General features: G+C 39.8%; 1 protein-coding gene across 2 annotated transcripts in view; it reads right to left on the reverse strand.

Moving 5' to 3' along the window:
- jmy (junction mediating and regulatory protein, p53 cofactor) overlaps positions 1 to 20,921 on the reverse strand; it is a 120,037-nt gene that overhangs the window by 57,312 nt on the left and 41,804 nt on the right. For both annotated transcript variants that reach the window (XR_006314115.1, XM_043706859.1), the window contains exon 3: positions 4,222 to 4,372. Coding sequence is in view for 1 of the 2 variants with exons in the window: in XM_043706859.1 (XP_043562794.1) it covers positions 4,222 to 4,372 (151 nt within the window). In the remaining variant the exon portion in view is untranslated. The remainder of the gene's footprint in view (positions 1 to 4,221; positions 4,373 to 20,921) is intronic.

Below are 20,921 nucleotides of genomic sequence, written 5' to 3' on the forward strand. Positions count from 1 at the left end.
CTTTATAATAGACTCCAGCATCTTTCCCACCACTGAGGTCAGACTAACTGGTCTATAATTACCTCCTTTCTCTCGCCCACCTTTCTTAAAAAGTGGGATAACATTAGCCACCCTCCAATCCTCAGGAACCAACCCCGAATCTATGAACTCTGGAAAATAATCATCAATGCATCCACGATTTCCCGAGCCACCTCCTTCAGTACCCTGGGATGCAGACCATCAGGCCCCGCTCATTTTTTCTCTGCGTATTTCCTTCTTAGTAATCCTCTGTTGCTCTTTAAAAGCTTCCCAGTCCTCAGTTTTCCCACTTATCTTAGCTATGTTATACTTTTTCTCTTTTAACTTTATATGTTTCTTTACATTATATATTATATTATACCCCCTGGCTCTAAACTCTTCAAGTAGGCGAAACAGCTTACCTGTATCTATTCGGTCTATCACTTTACTAAGTTTGTAAGTTTCAATGAGATCACCGCACATTCTTAGAAACTAGAGAATACAGGTCCAGTTTGCCTAATATCTCTTCATAAGACAGTCCCCCATCCTGGGAATAAGTCTGGTGAACTTTTATTATACTCGCTCAACGCCAATAATGTTTTCTTCCTGAGAAAAGTAGACCAAAACCACAAACATACTCCAAGTCTAAACAAGCTCTTAAACAATGAGAGAAGGCTTCACGACTCCTGCACTCAAATCTTCTTGCAATAAAGGCTAATATTCCATTAATCTTCCTAATGGTTTGTTGCAACCGCATATTATTCTTCAGTGACATATTGACAAAGCCACTAGGTCCATTTGTAGACCTAAATTTTCAATCTTTTACAATTTAAGAAATACTCGGCCTGTATGTTCCTCCTAGCTAAACAGATAACTCCACATTTTTGCCATATTATATTCTACCTGCTATTTTATTGCCTGTTCAGTAAATTTGCCCAAATCCTCCTGAAGCCATTTTACATTCTCCTCACAACACACAATCCCACTTAGCTTCGTATCATTTGTATGTCAGTCAATAGTGATCAGAGGTCGAGAGCACAGAAGAGGCCTCTCAGCCCATCAAATCTGCATAAGTCAAAAATAAGCACATAACTATTTTAATCCCATTTCCCAGTACTTGGCCCGTAGCCTTCTATGCCATGTGTGTATCTAAATACTACTTAAAGGTAGAGAGACTCTGCCTCTACTATCATCATTTGCAGTGAGTTCCACACACTGCTTTCTCACATATTCTCTAAACTTCCTGCCCCTTACCTTAACAAATAAGCACAAAACAGATAAATGGAGGCTGGCTATCCCAATCGTGATCCCAGTTCAAGCCTCTGTCCTTGCTTCTACCAGGGCCCCAGCCTCTCCAGGTCCTTCTTCAGAAATGCATGCATTTATGATGATACCACTGTAGATGGAAGACTGCAACATCATTGGCACATGCACAAATGCTTCCTGTCACAGCCAACTAACATCACGGATAGGGACAAGTATTTTTATAACTGTTTAGATGACCTGACAGGCCAATGAGTAAAATAGTAAAATTACACCAAGGTCTTGCAAAGTGGGGAAACCTCAATTTGCATAATTAGTTGGTTCCCACTTACTTCAAATGGAAATACTGATCATGTATTTCCTGTACACGATCAAAACTTTCAGCAGGTTGATCATGGAATGCCCTGCCAGTAGCAGTGGTGGACTCTCCCTCATTATGGGCATTTAAGCGGGCATTGGATAGGCATATGGAGGATAGTGGGCAAGTGTAGGTTAGGTGGGCTTGGATCGGCGCAACATCGAGGGCCGAAGGGCCTGTACTGCGCTGTATTCTTCTATGTTCTAAGAACGCAAATGCAAGTTACATTTTACACTACCATCCTATTTCTGTTCTAAATGAGGCATATACAAATCCATGAGTTCTCTCTACGTCCCTCTAACTATCATTTAAATGAGCTTCTGCTTGCTTTTACATTAGTCCCAATTAACCCTTTCCCTATCTCCCTTCAAGATTGCTGGAGCTGATCAATTATAGATCATAAGAACATTAAAAAAAATTGAACTGGAGTAGTCCATTTGTTTTTTGAGCCTCCTCTAAAATTCTGCTAGATCACAGTTAATTTTGACCTCAACTCTAACAGCCTTCACTATTAGAGAGATTACAGAATGAGGAGAAACTAACAAGAAACATAAAAGGACAGTAAGAACTTTTACAAGTACAGTAAAAAGACAGTAGGTAAAATAAATGTTAGTCTCTTAGAAGAGTGGTCTTCAACCTTTTTAAGCACAAGATCACTTTTTGAATTTAAGTTCAACTCAGGATCTATTCCAGAGAAAATTTAAAAATAGAGCTTTATAAACCTAAAACCAAGTATATATAAATATTAATTTTGTTCTCTATTCACCAAGTCTCAAAGTAATATCTATGACTGCTCATTATCTGTCAATGTCTTGAAATTTGAGTTGTAGTTTGAGCCTGCTAAGTGTATTCAGTCCATAAAAATGGGAATTTATTTCCTTGCAATACTTAATTATCTTCGTGGGAGAATGCTGTCTCAGAGGTCTGTGAAGTCAAAGTAAATGACAGGATAATAGGACAAAGTTTTTTCCTCTGTTTACAAGTCTCCAAAAATTGCTGCCCCTTGTTCTGACTTTCAGCTCAATATCATTTTGTGGAGCAATTAATTGCATATCAACTCCATTGTTTTGTAAATCAAACACCTGATGGAATTTGGTAGCCAACCCACCAATGTCCACGTGAAGGAATGATTTAAGATAAACATGATGATTTGTTCCATCACATCGAATTCCTGAAACCGCCTGAATTACTCTGCTAACATCCTCAGATGTGCACATAGGTTTTCTGAGTGGAAACATTTTTGTCTTTGACTTATTGTAGCATTTTCTCCAGATTCAGGAAGTGTTGCAGTGTTTTATTTTTTAAACTGAGAGGACCACAGACTCCGTTTCAATTTAAATGCATTCTCAGCATTAAGTGTATGTGTTAAGTATAGGAAGCAAATAACATGTTGGCCTTTATTGTAAGGAGTCTAGTGTACAAGAATATTTGAGGAAATACAGCAAACTTTGTTTTAACTGGCACCTACGTACTGGTACTCTTGATAAACTGACAAAAATTATATACCGCTAAGTTTACTGTAACCTTGTTCTAATGTCATTTGTTTTCATCAATGTAAATAAACTTGTTCAGTAGAATGGTCACACAAAATACCAACAGTTGATTCAATTCCAAGTCAATTTCTTCTCAAATACCACGATCTACCGCAATGTTCTTGTAGTCAGTCAAGGGTGCAAGTGAGAAGCCTTTTGCCGATAAATTTTACTTAAAGCAAAGTGGTATTCCTATTTAAGTGATTTAAACTGTAAACAAAGTATGATAGCAATATGTGTAACTCCCTTATTATGTTTCTATTAATTAGTGTACATTTTTACATTGATTACATGACCTCTTGATCATTAATCAATCAGCACACCTCTGGTCTCAGAGTTTGGTTACTGCTGTATGGATTTACAATAGTGCAGGTTCACGAAAGTAGTTCCTGGGATCAGATGAACTTTAATCATTGATTGAGTAAATTGGGTCTGTATTCTAAGTAGTTTAGCAAAGTGAGAAATGGTGTAGTTGGGACAGACAAGATTCAGAAAGAGCCCATCAAGGCAGAAACTGAGAGATTGCTTCTCCTGCCTTGGGAATCTAGAACATAGGAGCACAGTCTCAGAATAAGGAGCTAGTCACTTAGGTGTGGAAGAACCTCAAAAAATTGTGAATCTTTGGTATTCTCTGCCTCAGAATTATGGTTGCTCCATCACAAAATATATTCAAGACTGACAGATTCTTGGTCTCGATGGAGGCCAAGAGAAATGGGAAAGGCATGGGAGAGTGGAGTTGAAACCACTGATTGTACTGAATAGTCAGTAGGCTTAATGGGCTTAAAGATCTATACCTACTCCTATTAAGTATGTTCTTGTTACTCTCATCAATTCTTCTGTTACCTCACAAAAAGAATTTATCTCTAAAACATTTCCTATGACAAAGGTTAGACAGACAGGATGCAAAACTTATACTTCCCCTAATATTGAACATTCAAAATTTTTAAAAAAGCATCTAACATTGGATATTTTGATTCAGAGTATCGGTCTAAATTCACATTCCGATTAAACACTAGTATTTCTGCTTAAATTGCAGGATGCACCTATATTTGCAAAACGTAGGTACATCACCTTTCTGCGCTTTAGCTGTGATCTCAAAGTACTTCACTGTCAAATCCTGTATAGATAACACAGCCCTGTGGGCTTTCCTTTGCCAATCAGAATCTTCTTTCTTCAGACTCTCAATTCTGCGTGGACCAAGGTAATCATTCTCCATTGAAATCTGCATAACAAAATAAGCATATTGACGTTTTAAATTATAAAATGCATACCAATGCCTAGAATCACTCATCAGCACAACTGCTCATTGAACTAAACAAGTGTGAGCTAAAAGTAATTTAATAATTGCTACAAAATTCTATGACACTGATATGAGCTTTGACATTTCAAAATTGTATGCACACAAAGTCCTCCAATCATGGTATTCCTAGTGTTTTTAGCTCAAATTTTATCTTTTATAAAAAAATATACAAACCATATTTGGAAAGGTAAAATCTCAGCTTATAAAGCATGCATGTCTTTCAAGGTTTAAAGGAGATGAAGGAGCGGTGCTCCGAAAGCTAGTGCTTCCAATTAAACCGGTTGGACTATAACCTGGTGTTGTGTGATTTTTAAATTTATACATCCCAGTCCAACACCAGCATCTCCAAATCAAGGTTTAAATGGATATGGTAGGAAAATTTCACACAATTTATACCTTAATTAATCTATATCAACATGACAAAAATGCAAGTATAAATTTTCAATCCATGCCACGGTTTCAAAATCATACAATATTAAGAGAGATTGGAGGATCAGTAGTAGAAGCATTCAAATCCTCATCAGAAGATTGAGAGTTGCAGTACCAGGGCAGCTTGGATTGATATAAATATCGATCATCATCAAATTACTAACAAATCAAAAAAGTAACTTTAAGTGAGGAGCAAACTCACTGGAGAGAAAGTGGTAGGGCAATGAGTAATAATCCAGAGTCCCAAGTTATGGATGTGAATCCGACTTCTGCAAATGGTGAAATTTGAATCCAAATTAAAAACTGAAATAATAAAAAAAATCTGGAATAACAAGCTAATCAAAGGTTGTAGACACCCAACTGGTTCACTAATAATTTCTATGAAAATAAATCTGCCATCCTTGCCTATCTGCCTGACATGCGAATCCAGACCCACAGCATTGGTGGTTGACTCTTAAAACCCTCTGAACAAGTCACTCAATTATATCTGACAGCTATGTAGTCCAAAAATGGAATGAAACTGGATGGACTGCTCAATAAATAAAAGGCACTGGAAATGAAAATGGCGCACACAGCCCTGTCATCAGTCCTTCTTACTAACATCTGGGGGCTTGTACAAAAAGTGAGAGTTATTCCACAGACTAGTCAAGCAACAACCTAACACAGTCGTACTCAAAGAATCATACCTCATATCATCAGATATCACCACCATCATCATCCCTGGGAATGACTTGACTGACTGACCATCAGGAAAGATCCAGCAAAGGTGACACTACAATAGATTATACTTGGGAGGAAGTTGTTCTGGAATCCTCAACATTTACCCCAGGCTCCATGAAGTTGCATGGTATCAGTTCAAATATGGGTCAGGAAACCCCCGATTATCTCCTACCTCTTCCCTTCAGCTGGCGAATCATTATTTCTACATGTTGAACATAACTGGAAGACAGATATTGAATATACTCTTGGATGAGGTCATCAATGCCTATTAATAAAAGTCACTAAGTGGCACCACTCTTGACCAAGATGGCCAAGTCCTAAAGGAAATAATGCGAGACTAGGTCTGAAACAGGTGGTGGAAACTAACAAGAGGGGGAAAAGTAGCCCACCATATCTTCTTCAACCTATTTTTCTGCAAATGTGCTTGTCTATGGCAATATCAGTGACCACCACACAGTCCTAAATTCAATTTATGCCAAACATAAATACCAATTCAAAATAGGCTACCTCTGAGCAGCATCAAAACAGAATTCAATTAAATGATAAAGTTAAAGTCACCATAGTCTTACAAGACCATAGGGCCGTGTTGACTTCTCCACCTCCCTGATGCTGCCTGGCTTGCTCTGTTCTGCCAGCCTCCTGCTGTCATCCTCTGATTAGAAACTGACGGCCTAATAGTCACAATTCCTGAGGCAAAGAGAGAGACTGAGAAGGAGATTCCTTCAATGGTAACCTCAGTCAGTGCAGGAACTGAACCCATGCTGGTGGCATCACTCTACATTGCAAACCAACAACTGAGCTAACTGTAGTTGAATTTCATGGCGTGGCATATATCTCTGCGCTCTGCTATTACTATCAAGCCAGGGGATCAATTCTGGTTCAATTAAGGAGTATCGAGAAGCATGCAAGGAACAGTTCCAGGCATACATAAAAATTTAGTTGACAACCAAGTGATGCTATATAGAACTATCAACAGTAGAAGCAGCATGCAATGGACTTGGTTAAGTGATCCCACGACTAACCAATCAGATCTAAGCTCAGTCCTCTCTTGTTGGGTGGCAAAGTGGCTTAGTGGTTAGCACTGCTACCTCACAGCACCAGGGACCTGGCCTTGATACCACCCTTGGGTGACTGTGTGTGTTGAGTCCCCATGTTCTACCAGTGTCTGCATGGGTTTCCTCCAGGTGCTCTGATTTCTTCCCACAATGTGAAGATTAGGTGGACTGGCCATGCTAAGTTGCCTGCAGTGTCCATGAATGTGCAGGCCTGGTGAATTAGCCATGGAAATGTAGGGTTACAGGTGTTGAGTCAGAGTGGGATCCCCTTCAGAAGTTGGTGTGGACTCCATGATCCTGCTTTCACACTGTAGGGATTCCATAATGTTAAGTTGTGGATGGTGGAAGACAAGTAAATGAATAACAGGAGGATGCGACTCCACAAATAACCCCATCCCCAACTCTAAGGGAGGAACATTACCCAAAATGTTAACTTTGATTTTTTTCCCCACAGATGCTGCCAGACCTGCTGAGTTTTTTCAGCAATTTCTGTTTTGGTTTCCGATTTACAGCACCTACAGTTCCTTCGGTTTTTAATAACCCTGTCTTCAATGGCAGGAGAGCCCAGCATATGCAAAAGACAAAGCTGAAACATTCATATTGATCACCAATAAGAAGGAGCAATAGATGACCAATTGCAGCCTCCTCTTGAGGTCCCCAGCATCACAGATATCAATCTTTAGCCAATTCAATTCACTCCACGTCATATCAAGAAGCAACTGAGGGCAGTGAATACTGTAAAAGCAATGGGCCTTCACAATATTGCAGCAACGGTATAGAAGAGTTGTATCTAGCCACGCTTTTCCAATATAGGCAGTTCTTGTATAAAGTGTGTTTCAGCAGTGCGATTTGGCTATAACATCGCTGAAGAATTAGGAAACTATTTTGAGAATGCTTATCTCTGTTCACAATAGCAGGATTCCAGCAAAGATTGTTTCACATGCTTCGTTCGGCACCAATTTCAATACCAAAGCCTCCGCATCATTCTGCACATGCACCACCGTCATAGCACGTGAGAGGTATTATACATTCAGCAAGTTCATCTCAAAAATTAAATCTTTGAAGGTTCATTGCTTTCTCTCTGAGAGGAGAATATTTTTGAGGGAGAAGTGGAAGCTGGAGATGAAAAAGATGAAGTCCGAGATGCAGCACGAGAGCTTTCCAATTCTCTTTTGTCTTCTATTCTGAGAAGATAGTAAGAATTGCAGATGCTGGAGAGTCATAGAAGATAGTGTGTGGGGTGCTGGAAAAAGCACAGGTCAGGCAGTATCTGAGGAGCACGAGAGTCGACATTTCAGGCAGGACCAGTCCTGATGAAGGGTCCTGCCCAAAACGTAGACCCTCGTGCTCCTCAGATGCTGCCTGACCTGCTACGCTTTTTCCAGTGCAACACTCTCCTTTCCTGAGGGGAACTGAGAGGCAGTTGCAGCTCTTAGCTTTAATGATTACAACGCAGAACACAGCAGGTTACCAGTTCGTTCAATAAGCTATTACCTGGCACCCTATGAACAGCTTCTTCAAAGGCAGAAGGAAAAGGGCAAAACCAGATGTCTTCTTTAAACCAACCCCCAAGAAACAATCAGAAGAAAATGAAGCACAGCCATCCACTTCTGCAACCACAACTGCACCTGAAGGTAGTGATGGTGATGATCCTCTGTCTCTGCTTTAACAATACTTTTTCAATGTAATGCATTAAATTTAGTTTTGTTTTGTTAATAAATATGATTTAAACCATCATTCAGGCTGTGCTATATTTTGTTTTAGGCCTTTGGGTGATTTTTGAGTGATTAAGTGTGACATATTTTGCTGGTCTGCCCCAAAACCCACTTTTTCCATAGATGATTTTATATTAAGCGAGATTTCGCTGTAACGGCATTATAGGAGAAAAATCTGTATAGCTAAAACACTGGCATCAACTCAGCAAATCTAGAAAACTGATCAATTATTTACTATGCACAAAACGTAAGACAGATCCAAACCAATCAAACACTGCCTTATCAGACTACTCTCCATTATCTGGGTTGTTAACAGTTTACAGCAAAGAGTTCTACAAATACACCACCCTCTAAGACAAAAAATTAATCATCATCTCTGCCTTAACTTATAGATCATAGAATCACTACAGTGCAGAAACAGGCCATTAGGCCAAACAAGTTCACACCGACCCTCCAAAGAGTATCCCACTGAGAAAGTCGAGAGCCTTAAAACTTGTCTTTAAACATTTAGACTAAAATGTAATGCTGAATTATAGAAGACATTTGTTGCACACTAGAAAACAGACAGGCAGGAAGGCTCTGAAAAAGGGGGGAACCCAAGGAATGCAGAAGATAAAAAAAATGTGCTCACCAAGTGATAACAGGATGCCCTAAGGCAATTAAGAACATTTGCCTTAACATCAGTGAATCTGCGTAAATTGGACACCAAGTGATAATATTGACGATTGTTCCCTTGTGAAATTAATGAGTGTTGATTCTGACCCTGAAACAAAACCGGTACTGTCACAAGGAATTAAGGGCTACGGGGAGAATGCGGGTAAGTGGAGTTGAAATGCCCATCAGCCGAATGGCGGAGTGGACTCGATGGGCCGAATGGCCTTACTTTCGCTCCTATGTCTTATGGTCTTATCAAAAGCCTTGTAATTGACGGTCAGGTCCTGTCAATTATAATGGATTCTTATTACGCCTTGCAGAGGGAAAAACATCTTTGGTATTACAAGTCCCTGACCCGAGTGTTCAGAAGGACACGAGAGAGAGAGCAAGAGAGAGAGAGAGAGAGCGAGCGAGTGAGAGGGAGAGAGCAAGACAGAGGGAGAGAGCAAGAGAAAGACGAGGCTGTTGAACCCAGTAGAAAATCAACTCTTAGTGCTTACCTGCTATGGATTGAATTTAATTTTGGAACTTTATGATGATATTGAGTGGGCATTACCAGTTATTAAATACAAAAAAAATTATATTGATAAAGCTTTAACTTACTTGCTGTTCTTGCAGACCACTCTACAGACCTTATAGACTGCCCCACTGTCAATTCTAACTAATCAGATTTATGTCTTATTTGAATTTGAATCACAAACCTAAAAAGAAAGCATGTTTAATTCAAAGACTAATGAATCAGTTTAAATGCAACCTTACAGTAACATCTCAGCCTCAGGTACAGAATGATTCAGTGCTTAAAAATGCAGGAGTCTGCTCCTAGCTTAGAAATTATTCTAGGCCTAACACTGAAGAGATGCTGGCAGTGTCAGGAAGCCATTTTATAGTCAAATGTTTTCCCTTCTTGTTAAGAAGCCATTTCTTAAAAGAATTGTATTTGACATGTGAGCTGTGCAAAGTTACCTTATGAACTCTCCAATTAGCTCAGACTGGTACCTCTTTATAATAGGAATTTATCTCACGAGCAGGCGCCTGAACTCAGCTGGATATGTTTTTCCCACCTGATGAATGACTTAGGGCCTGTAGGAGTGATTACTCAAGCATACACAGATCTCACAGAGTCATAGAGATGTACAGCATGGAAAGAGACCATTCGGTCCAACCTGTCCATGCCGACCAGATATCCCAACCCAATTTAGTCTCACCTGCTAGCGCACGGTCCATATCCCGCCAAACCCTTCTATTCATATACCCATTCAAATGCCTCTTAAATGTTGCAATTGTACCAGCCTCCATCACTTCCTCTGGCAGCTCATTCCATGCACGTACTACCCTCTCTGAAAACGTTGCCCCGTAGGTCTCTTTTATATCTTTCCTCTCTCACCCTAAACCTATGCCCTCTAGTTCTGGACTCCCCGACCACAGGGAAAAGACTTTGTCCATTTATCCTATCAATGCCCCTCAATTTTGTCAATCTCTATAAGGTCACCCCTCAGCCTCCGACGCTCCGGGAAAACAGCCTTAGCCTGTTCAGTCTCTCCCGATAGCTCAAATTCTCCTACCCTGACAACATCCTTGTAAATCTTTTCTGAACCCTTTCAAGATTCACAACATCTTTTCGATAGAAGGAGACCAGAATTGCACACAATATTCTGACAGCGGCCTAACCAATGTGCCACTTCTCAGCCCATTGGCCCATCTGGTCAAGATCCTGTTGTAATTGGAGGTAACCCTCTTCGCTGTCCACTACACCTCCAATTTTAGTGTCATCTGTAAACTTATCAACTGTACCTGTTATGCTCGCATCCAAAAGTAGAGGACAGTACCAATCCTTGTGGCACTGGAGGTCACAGGCCTCCAGTCTGAAAACCAACCCTCCACCCACACCCTCTGTCTTCTGCCTTTGAGCCAGTTCTGTATCCAAATGGCTAGTTCTCCCTGTATTCCGTGAGATCTAACCTCGTTAATCAGTCTCCCATGGGGAACCTTGTCAAATGCCTTACTGAAGTCCACATAAATCACATCTACTGCTCTGCCCTCATCAATCCTCTTTGTTACTTCCTCAAAAAACTCAATCAAGTTTGAGAGACAATTAACTTTTCTTCCTTACGAATTATTGTCTTTCACTGTTATCTGTCTAATTAAGGACATGCAATGTTTTTGTAAACTTTTATATAAAGGAAGCCACTTTATATCAGTACATCGGAGTAGCCTGCTCTGGCACTTGAAGACCTGGTACCCTACTCTCCTGGGCTATTAGAACCTAATTGTTTAGCTTATAGGCATCAGTGTTATATTGTAACAATGATGCTATTGGTAAATAAAAGGGATAACTAAAATTAAAATCTGTAATTTTTAATTTTTAATTCCAGACTTCCAAAGAGTATGATCTCCAGCCCGAACCAAGACAGAGAGGCTTACTTGTCTGAGTCCATAAGGGTTTCCCTGGGCCATCTCATATCTATTTAACACCACCCAGACACATTCCCCTACCCTATTACCCCACATTTCCCGACTACTGCACCTAACCTACACATCCCTGAATACTATGGGCAATTCAGCATGGTCAATTCACCTAAACTGCACATCTTCGGATTGATGGAAGAAACCAGAGAACCTGGAGGAAACCTATGCAGGCACAGGGAGAACGCGCAAATTCCACACAGACAGTTGCCCGAGGCTAGAATCGAACCCAGTTCCCTGGTGCTGTGAGGCAGCAATGCTAACCTCTGAGCCAGTGTTCCAGTGGACAATCTCTTACTTGTCAATTTCAAACCATCTGTACAGGTTTGCTCCATTAACATCTATACCTACGAATCACAAGTCAAAACACAACCACACTGTCAATAAATTACCAAAAAGGATCAAGACCTCCCAATCTGCAACAACAGCCACTGAAAGAATGGGAAGAGATAGAAACAACAGCTGCTGCTTGAATCAGCAATCCCGTCACCTCTAATAACTGATAAATTGATGCATTCAATGTGAACTATTCGCATTTCAGTGAGTTGCATGGTAAGAAGTGATTCATAAACCATCTGCAAATTCAGTCACCGATGACATCTCATTTCTAAAGCCAGCTGGAAAGCTTCATTCTAGACATGAGGATTTACTGATAGGCAACTCACCCACCCACCCCACACGTTTGTTAATCAACAGCTTCAAAATTTCAAAAGTATTAGCCAATATCACTTTAATGTCATTATGTAAAAGAATTATGTTTCAACGAAATGCAAAATGCTGACTGAACACTTGTACCTGTCTGAACCAACCGATTTGTTCAACATGCTATAAGTGGTGACACTGCAACTGATGCACAGCTGATAGACATAGTTGGTGGTTGGTGCTTTTTGCCCAATTTCAACGTGGGCAGTTTAGGTGTTGAAATCCATGGTTACTGATTTGTTCATACAGCACTACTATTTTGTCTTGTTAATTGTTCTTCTGGGGTGTCAGGTCATGTCAGTGTGCATATATTGCCACCCCTTCTCCCTAGGTCATTTTATATCATTAGCAATGTTTTCCTTTTTACTTGTACAGGCTTGAAGTGAGGTAGAATATATGGGAACATGCATTTTCTTAAGAAACTCCATGCTGAAAAACATGTACAGAAATAACCATGCATTTTAGTTCTCAGCTCATTTATATGTTACCATCATATAATGTTATATGCTATTGTTCTGTCAGCTAAGGAACAAAACTATGCTCCTGAGATAGTCATTCACAGGATGTGGGCATCACTGGCTATGACAGCACTTACTGCTCATTCCCAAGATCCTACTACATTGCTGTGGGTCTGGGGTCACATGTAGGTGAAACAAGATAAGAATGGCAGATTTCCTTCCCAACAGGACATTAGTGATCCAGATGGGTTTTTACAATAATTGGAAGGGATCATATTGTAGGCATTTGGTCAGCTCTCTCTCCCTCCTCCCCCAAGTTTTATTGAATTCAAACTTCACCATGCGGACTTTAAACCTATGCCTCAAAACATCAGCCTGAGCTTTTATGTTATTACTTTAGTGACAATCCTTCTCTGTCACTCTCTTCAGTCAAAACCAGAAAGAGAGTTGGATTTTCAAATCGGAGAATGAAGCAGTTGCACAGCACAAATCAGTTTTTAAACAAATGTCATGGGTATGTTGTTATTGGCCTTACTGCACTGGAATGCAACTTCCAAAGACAATATGTTCAAGTATACTTATTGTTAAATTGTAAATTTATGCAGAGTTCGTTAACCAATCATCTAAGTTCTACGGTGGCAGAGAACAAAACTTCAAAATATGTAGATATGAAATAAAACTTGGAAACATCGACAATGAGGAAGATAAAAGGGCATAAGCAAGTTGGTGAAACATTTGGACAAGTTACAAAAGAAATTTAATGCAGAAAAATGTGGAGGATTCATTTTGTACAAGGCATGCAGAAACAAAAGGAACACTTCCAAAAGGAATAAAACAGCAAAGAATAACAATATACACATACATAAGTCATCAAAAGTGGCAGAGAAGGTTGACTGAGGGCTTAACAAAGCATAAAACATCCTTGGGCTTAGTTAACAAAAATATAGATAATGGTGTGGCTGTCATGTCAGTGGATTGGTGATCCAGAGGTCCAGGCTAATGTTCTGGACATAAGATGGTCATGGACTCGAATGCCACCAAGGCAGTGAAATTTCAATTCTATAATGATCTAGAATTAAAAGCTAGTCTAATGGTGACCATGAATTCACTAAAAGCCCATCCGGATCACTAAGGCAATGAAAACCACCATCCTTAGCTAGTCTGCACTGCATGTATCTCTTTACTGCCCTCTAGCCAATTAGAGATAGGCAATAAATGCTGGCCTAGCCAGAGCTGCCACCATTCCCTGAATGAATTTTTAAAAACCTTCTGTAATTCTATTCAGCACGCAGCCATTTTCATTCACCTTGCCCCCAATATATGAGCCAATATTGCACTAATTTTACTTCTTCTCTCAATTTTGTAGTGCTAGACCATAGTTTATAAGATTTACAAACTCCAGTTTCACAACCTTCCATAATGGGATCCCACTTTACATCCCAAATTATCAATGGAATATCATCGCAAAGCTCAACATATTCCTGTTCACTTGCAATCATTTCTCCAAGCGCTCTTCCTTCAATCTCCATCTAGAAAAAAAATAAACTTCCCTGAACACTGACCCTCTGTTTGCCTCAGTTCTTCAAAAGCATTATGTTCTTGTTCCTCAAAGTCTTCATTCATTTTTAATTTTCAAACTTATAACCAGCCTGCTTAAACAGAACAACTTCAGATTAAATGCTCCCTTTCCCCTAGCATGTCCTGTGGGTAAGCCAAACATTAGTACAGACTAAGTAAATCAGCAGTCCAAATTAAATAATACTAATGCTGAAGAAAAATCTAAAGAGATGATTGTATATTAGATTCTCTAAAGAGGATCTATATGGATAAAGCTCATCATTGAAATTTTTAAGTTCAGTAAAAGGAGTCAACAACTTTAACAGATATCCCTAATATTAGGTATTGTGAATTACGTTGTGCAACTGCGATGCATTAAAATAACTAATTAGTGGTTTAAGTAGATTACCAAAATGATGTTTATCTATATTGTGCACAATGGTAAAAATGATAAATTCAAAGCAAAGAACATACATCATTTATAATATAAGGAGAAATGTTGCTAGTTCTTTAATTGGTGTAGAAATTATCAGAGGGACATTGCAAAGACATGTATAGATGTGATCTTGTATCTTTTTAGATAAACACAGGAACAAGCCATTCAGCCCCTCAAACCAATTCTGCCATTTAAGAGATCATGGCTGATCTGTGGCCTAACTCCATATCCTTTAATGCAATCATGGAAATCATAGAATAATACACTCTAGCCCATCAAGGCTAAGCTCCAAAAATATACTAGCCCTGCTTTCTTGCAAGGGGCTATAACTTTGAATGTTATGGTAATTCATTTCCTTTGCTTAAGAAAATAAATCTCTCAGATTTAAAGCTAACAACTCGCATCAATCAACTATCATTTGTGGAAAGAAAAAGAGTTCCAACACTCTCCCACCTTTTGTGTAAACAAGTGTTTCTTAATATCTCTCCTAAACAGTCTGAACCTAATTTTTAGATTATGCCCCTTTGTTCTGGAATCCCCAATCTTTATCCACCCCATCTTTTCTTATTAATATCTTGAGGACTTTGATCTGATAACTCCTTAAAAACTTTTAAACTCTAGAGGCCTAATTTGTATAATGTCTCATAATTTCACTACATAAGTCTGGGTATTCTGGGGAGAAAACAGAGTGAACATTTCAAGCCTAATATTGTGATTTCTGGGGTCCAAACAGTTCTGAAGAAGAGTCACTCTGTTTTCTTCACACAGATGCTACTGGTCCTACTGAGTTTCTCCAGTACTTTGTTTTTGTTTCAGATCCCAGCATTTGTAGCTCTTTGTTTTATTTTGTATGGCTGGCTGTGATGAGTCACAAGTAGTAATGTATGAGCCAGTTTCAGAGTGCATAGAACCTCTGACCCTTCTATTTTATATCTGACAGCTAGGGCTCCCTGATTGGGGCTGTTAATTTGGCCCAATCAGGGAACTCATTCTATGGGGTACACCTAGCTGACCTTGTTACAATCAATACACCTGTGGCTTCAAACAAAATTCAGAAAACACTGCTAGTGGAAGCAGCAGGCAAGGAGATGACAGGAAACATATCTTTCTTACTGCTTACAGATTGAATAAAATTACAAAACTTCAATATTAATCATCCAATTTAATTAAAATAAATTGAGAATTTTAATAGATACTCCCAAAACGAATAAATGTAGGCTATGCATGTTTAATGTGTTGGAATGCTGATGTAGTGGTGATGTCACTGGACTAGCAATCACGAGACTCAGGCTATTGTTCTAGTGACATGAATTCAATTCCCATCATTCCACCTACAAGTAGAATTCCAATTCAATTGATAACTCTGGAATTAAAAAGCAATTCAGTAATTGTGACAATGAAGACATCACTGATCATTGTAAAATTCCATCAAGTTCACTACTGTCCTCTGAAGCAGAAAGTTTGACATACTTTTTTGTTCTGACTCAGGTTACTGGGATATTAGTCGACTCACATACTGCTGCACGACTAAGTTCCCTGTATCAGTGTGGTTTTATGGATGTTTATACTTTATTTTAGCTCTAAGCCTTAAGTGACAAGAAACAATAAACTATGGAAAATCTGGTCAATGTTGAATGCAAGATGCTCAGGACTACGTTAAGATTGAGTAAAATGACCTTTTTGTCTGGTCAAGTTTGAAAAGGAACTTTGGAACTTTTCCTAAATTGAACAGTGATAGCATGACAACTCACCATGATTTTCACAAAAGCTGACCGAAAAGAAATGTGTTAAAAGGTAACCTTTCAGATCTTTTTAAAGTAACATTATAAACCATGAATAATCTCCATTTGTCAGGATTTCAGGAATATACAGCTTGCAAAAGAGAAGCTTGCAACTATTTACATTTAATGCCTAGAGGTTAAAATATTTCAAAGAATAAAACTATTATACTAAAGTTATTGAAAGTTTATGGACCTGAAAACGGCCATTTGGGCCAGTGTGTTTGTGGAACCAATTCTGCAATGCCCAAAAAAACTGAACTCAGAAAAACCACTGGTCACACACATATTCTGTGTCCCACACAAGTTGATAAGCATCAGCTTTCAGCATCCCAACATGCAGCTCAAGGAAGTCGAGCAAGATGACGATAGACTAAAATCAACAAAGACAACATGAGAAAACATGTCGCAATTAGGTAGAAGTCACAAGCTAATGCTCTAAACTGATGTCTTCTCTGCTTTTAAGAACTGCTTTGTGTATTCAAGACACATCTTTTTCAAAGATCTTTTGTCTCACACACATCAGGACATTTTGCAAGAACACAGTTTCAAGAAGAAAACCAACTATACTACAGAAGAGTGCTGACTGGCTGACATATGAACTCTGATTGGTAAAGGCATTTCCATGGAGAATGCACTGATTAATGCTAATTGAACAGCCGGGCTTTGTTCACTTATTTCCAGCAATATTCATATTCTGTATTACCAAACAACTATCATACTGAACTTACTGAATTCTAAAAAGCTTGTGACAACATATTCTTACAAGTGTGACCAACAGCTAGTTTGAAGTAAAAGTTCAGAATTCATTTAAAGAATCAAAAGTTACAAGGCAAACCCTTACATAAGAGCTGATCAATTGCCACCCTGACAGAAAACTAAAAATCAGTCACAAATACTGTAATTCTTGATCATTCAAAGTTGTTAACTGCATTGAAAATAGTCTTTCACAATACTTTAAGCTTAAAAAAAACCAATGAGAATTTATTGCTAAAAATAATTGCTGAAAACAAGAATAAATTCCAATCTTAAAACACTTGAGTTTAATTAAAATTATTGATTAATACACTTTTTAAAAGACATTAAATATATGCTGAACTGCCTTTGTTTTAAGGTTATTACTGATTCATTTAGTGTCAAGATTTTAAACCTAATTGTTCCACAGTCTACAAGTCTAAACTGATGACTGCAAGAACACGTTTAAGGCTACTGCAGGTAAAACTTTTTTTATCAATGCCAAATTTTGAATACACTGCAAGGACACCGGTGTGACACAACCAAAAAAGAAAAAAACGTGTCAGAACCCCTAAACGCCACAGCAAAACGGTAAGTGGCAGCTGCATGATGTCTAGAGCAGCAGCTCCTCTGACGACAACCATGTTGTATGGAGGATGGCCATCAAATAAAAGTAGCATGGGAGGGAAGGAGCGGAGCACCTCCCAACCCGGCAATGTCAGACCTCCCGAGGAGCCCAGTGAAGTCAAACCTCTAGCTGTTGGGAACTATGGGTTACCCAACGCACCACAGCCCCAAGCAATCAGGAGCAGCGACTTTCTGATAATCAGATTCAGAACCGGACCCTGGTAGCTTCATTCCTGCCTCAACGTCACCTAAGTAGGGAAATGCCCCTATGGAGGAACAGGACAGCTACCTCCAACAATTCGCCCACTCCATGGGGATGCAGGGAGAGCTCCAGTGACAAGATTGTAGGTGAAAAGACATTGGATAATTCTATAAACAATTAAAAATGGGTGTTAAAATTGTTAGTATTAATGTGCATAGTGTTAAATCTACTACGTGATGGGTTTCCACATTGGCTTACCTGACCAATGTCAAAGCAGACCTCCTGTTTCTGTAGGAGTGTGGGATACCACACCTCAGCAGCTGGAAGAGATGGTCAAGCTAATGGACCCATGGGCCTTCGATTTGGTCAGGGGAAAATGATAGCCCAGTGGGTATTCTGCTGCGAGGAGGCAACTTCATCATCTCACAGGTTAAGGTGGTGGTGGGCAGGCGCCTCCTCGTAGAAAAGGTTACATACAGAAATGCTCCCGAAATTAATTAGTGAGTCCACCCCAATGGTGTCCACTGCTGCTGTTGACTTCCAAGCCAATCACTCTGGCCGGAGACTTCAATTACATCATCAATGCGGATGGAAGATCGAGAGAGGCTGACAGCAAACTGCACTCCACATCCAGATTCCTAATGGAAATGGTTAAAATTAACAAGCTGTACGATGTTTTCAGCACCCCTTTAGATAGAGCACTGCAGATCATCGAATCCTTTTATGCCAGACTATGTGATATGAAGCCCACAGACAGAATGGCCTCCTGGTTGTTCCTATCGTCTAGCACAGAGGTCTTAAACAACAGTACTCAGGAGAGGCTAAACTAGTCTTTATCTCTGGATGATCTGACAAAGGCTCTCCAGTCCTTAGAAAAGAATAAAATTCACAGAAGCAATGGCTTACCAACCAAGTTGTATTTGGCTCTGTGGGACTTGATTGGCCAGGATCTGCTGGAGGTGTATGACAGTATGCTTATGGCAGGCAAATCCAAGAGAAAAATATTATCACCCTCATCTACAAGCAGTAGAGGAGACGGAGGAAATTCGAAATTGGCAGCCAATATCATTGCTGAATGCAGACTACAAAATCCTGTCTAAAGGTCATCGTCAACCAAGTCAGGTCTGCTCTGGGTTTGGTGATCCACCCCAACCAAACTTGCACTATATCGGCAGGACGATCTTGGAGATCCCCACGTTCCTTAGGAATATGATCATCTATGTGCAGGACAGGGGTGTGGACGGCTCCCTCATCATCCTGGACCAGAAGGCCTTTGACAGGATAGCGCACACTTACCCAACATTGCCCTCACCTTGATGGCCACCTTAGTGTGCAGTTGGATCAAGCTGTGCGTAGACCCTCGGTAGGCAAATAGCAAGTGTCACTATGTCCCTGATATTGCAAAGGATTAGACTGGCCCTGCTGCAGCAGAACGCTGCAGGTAGGTGGAAAATTCCGTTCCACATGTCATTCATTGAGAAATTTGCAAATTTGACCACCAGTCCATCAGAAAGTGGTTACCAAACAGCATCCTCAGGGCCCTGAGGGAAAGGGAGAAGGTGTTTCCTGTGAGGTGGTTCCCCGAACAGACTGTCAAAGTCATTTGGCAGAATACCTTATCATCAGAAATTTCTAAATCTCCAAGACATCATGGCTGGTGGCGAGAAGGGCACAACCTGTGAGATCCTTTACGTACATCCAGTCGGTCCAGCTACCACATGCTGCCCTTGAAGTGACTGCAAGGAGAGTTGAGACTGTCACACATCTCTTTCTGGAGTGTGCCTTTGCAAAAGAAGTCTGGAGGAAGATGCAGTAGTTTGTGTTGAGGTTCATCCTGAACAGTTCTGTAACACAGAACTCTACAGTTGGTTTCCTGGAACACACACCAAGACAAACATCAACTGTGCCTGGAGAACCAACAACTCAATGAAAGACACTTTTAGGTCTGCCCAAAACTTGTTGGTTTTCCAGAACAAGGACTTGACCCTAAATAAATGTTGCAGATTGGCGCATTCCAAGGGCCAGCACTGTGTGCTGAGGGAAGCACGAAAGCTTGAGGCAACTGCCACCAAGGCACAGTGGAGAAAGACCATCATCGGAGATCTTCCTGAAAGTAAATGAGGGTCTATTCAGTTATGGGATGCTCCCAGTGTCTCAAATGTATGTAAATATTAGTGTTACAGAGTTGTTCAGGATGTGCAAGAGAGTTCTTCAGTTTTTTGCTTAGAGTCAAAGTCCAAAGTTTTATTTATTTACTTGACATGCAACTGTATAGAATTGAACTGCATTTGTGACAATGCATGTACATATGGTGTTTTTTTTAAAATAAGGTATATTTTTGAAATTAAAGAAAATCCTTCTGAGGAGACCAGCATGGCAAGAGGCAAACACCAGCTAACCATCCAGAGACAGAGAGGAAGAAAGCAGCTTCATAGACCCAAAGACAGAGCCTGAAAGACAGCAATTGTGTAAATCTACAAGAGACTCAAAGTATTGTAACCTTAAGGAACCAAATAGAATAGAGATAGTATGTTTACATAGGGGAACATAGAACATAACAGTGCAGTCCAGGCCCTTCGGTCTTCGATGTTGCATCAACCTGTGGAACCAATCTGAAGTCTATCTATCCTACACTGTTCCATTTTCATCCATATGATTATCCAATGATCATTTAAATCCCTTAAAATTGGCGAATCTACTACTGTTGCAGGCAGGGCGTTCCACAAAGGTTATTGTAATTTTGTTCCTAATAAATTTGGGATTGTTTTATATTGGTACTCGGCTTGTGTTCATATTGATTTAATTGCTTTGGTATTGTGAGACACCCAGGCAAATTCATTCATAACATTCTGGTCAGAGTTGTCTGTAACCTATTTAAAGAGGAACCAGAAAACAGCCTGCTCCACTATACAATATGATTGTGGTTGATATCCAATTCAG

The sequence above is a fragment of the Chiloscyllium plagiosum genome, chromosome 2 (assembly GCF_004010195.1).
Source record: "Chiloscyllium plagiosum isolate BGI_BamShark_2017 chromosome 2, ASM401019v2, whole genome shotgun sequence".
Classification (NCBI taxonomy): domain Eukaryota; kingdom Metazoa; phylum Chordata; class Chondrichthyes; order Orectolobiformes; family Hemiscylliidae; genus Chiloscyllium; species Chiloscyllium plagiosum.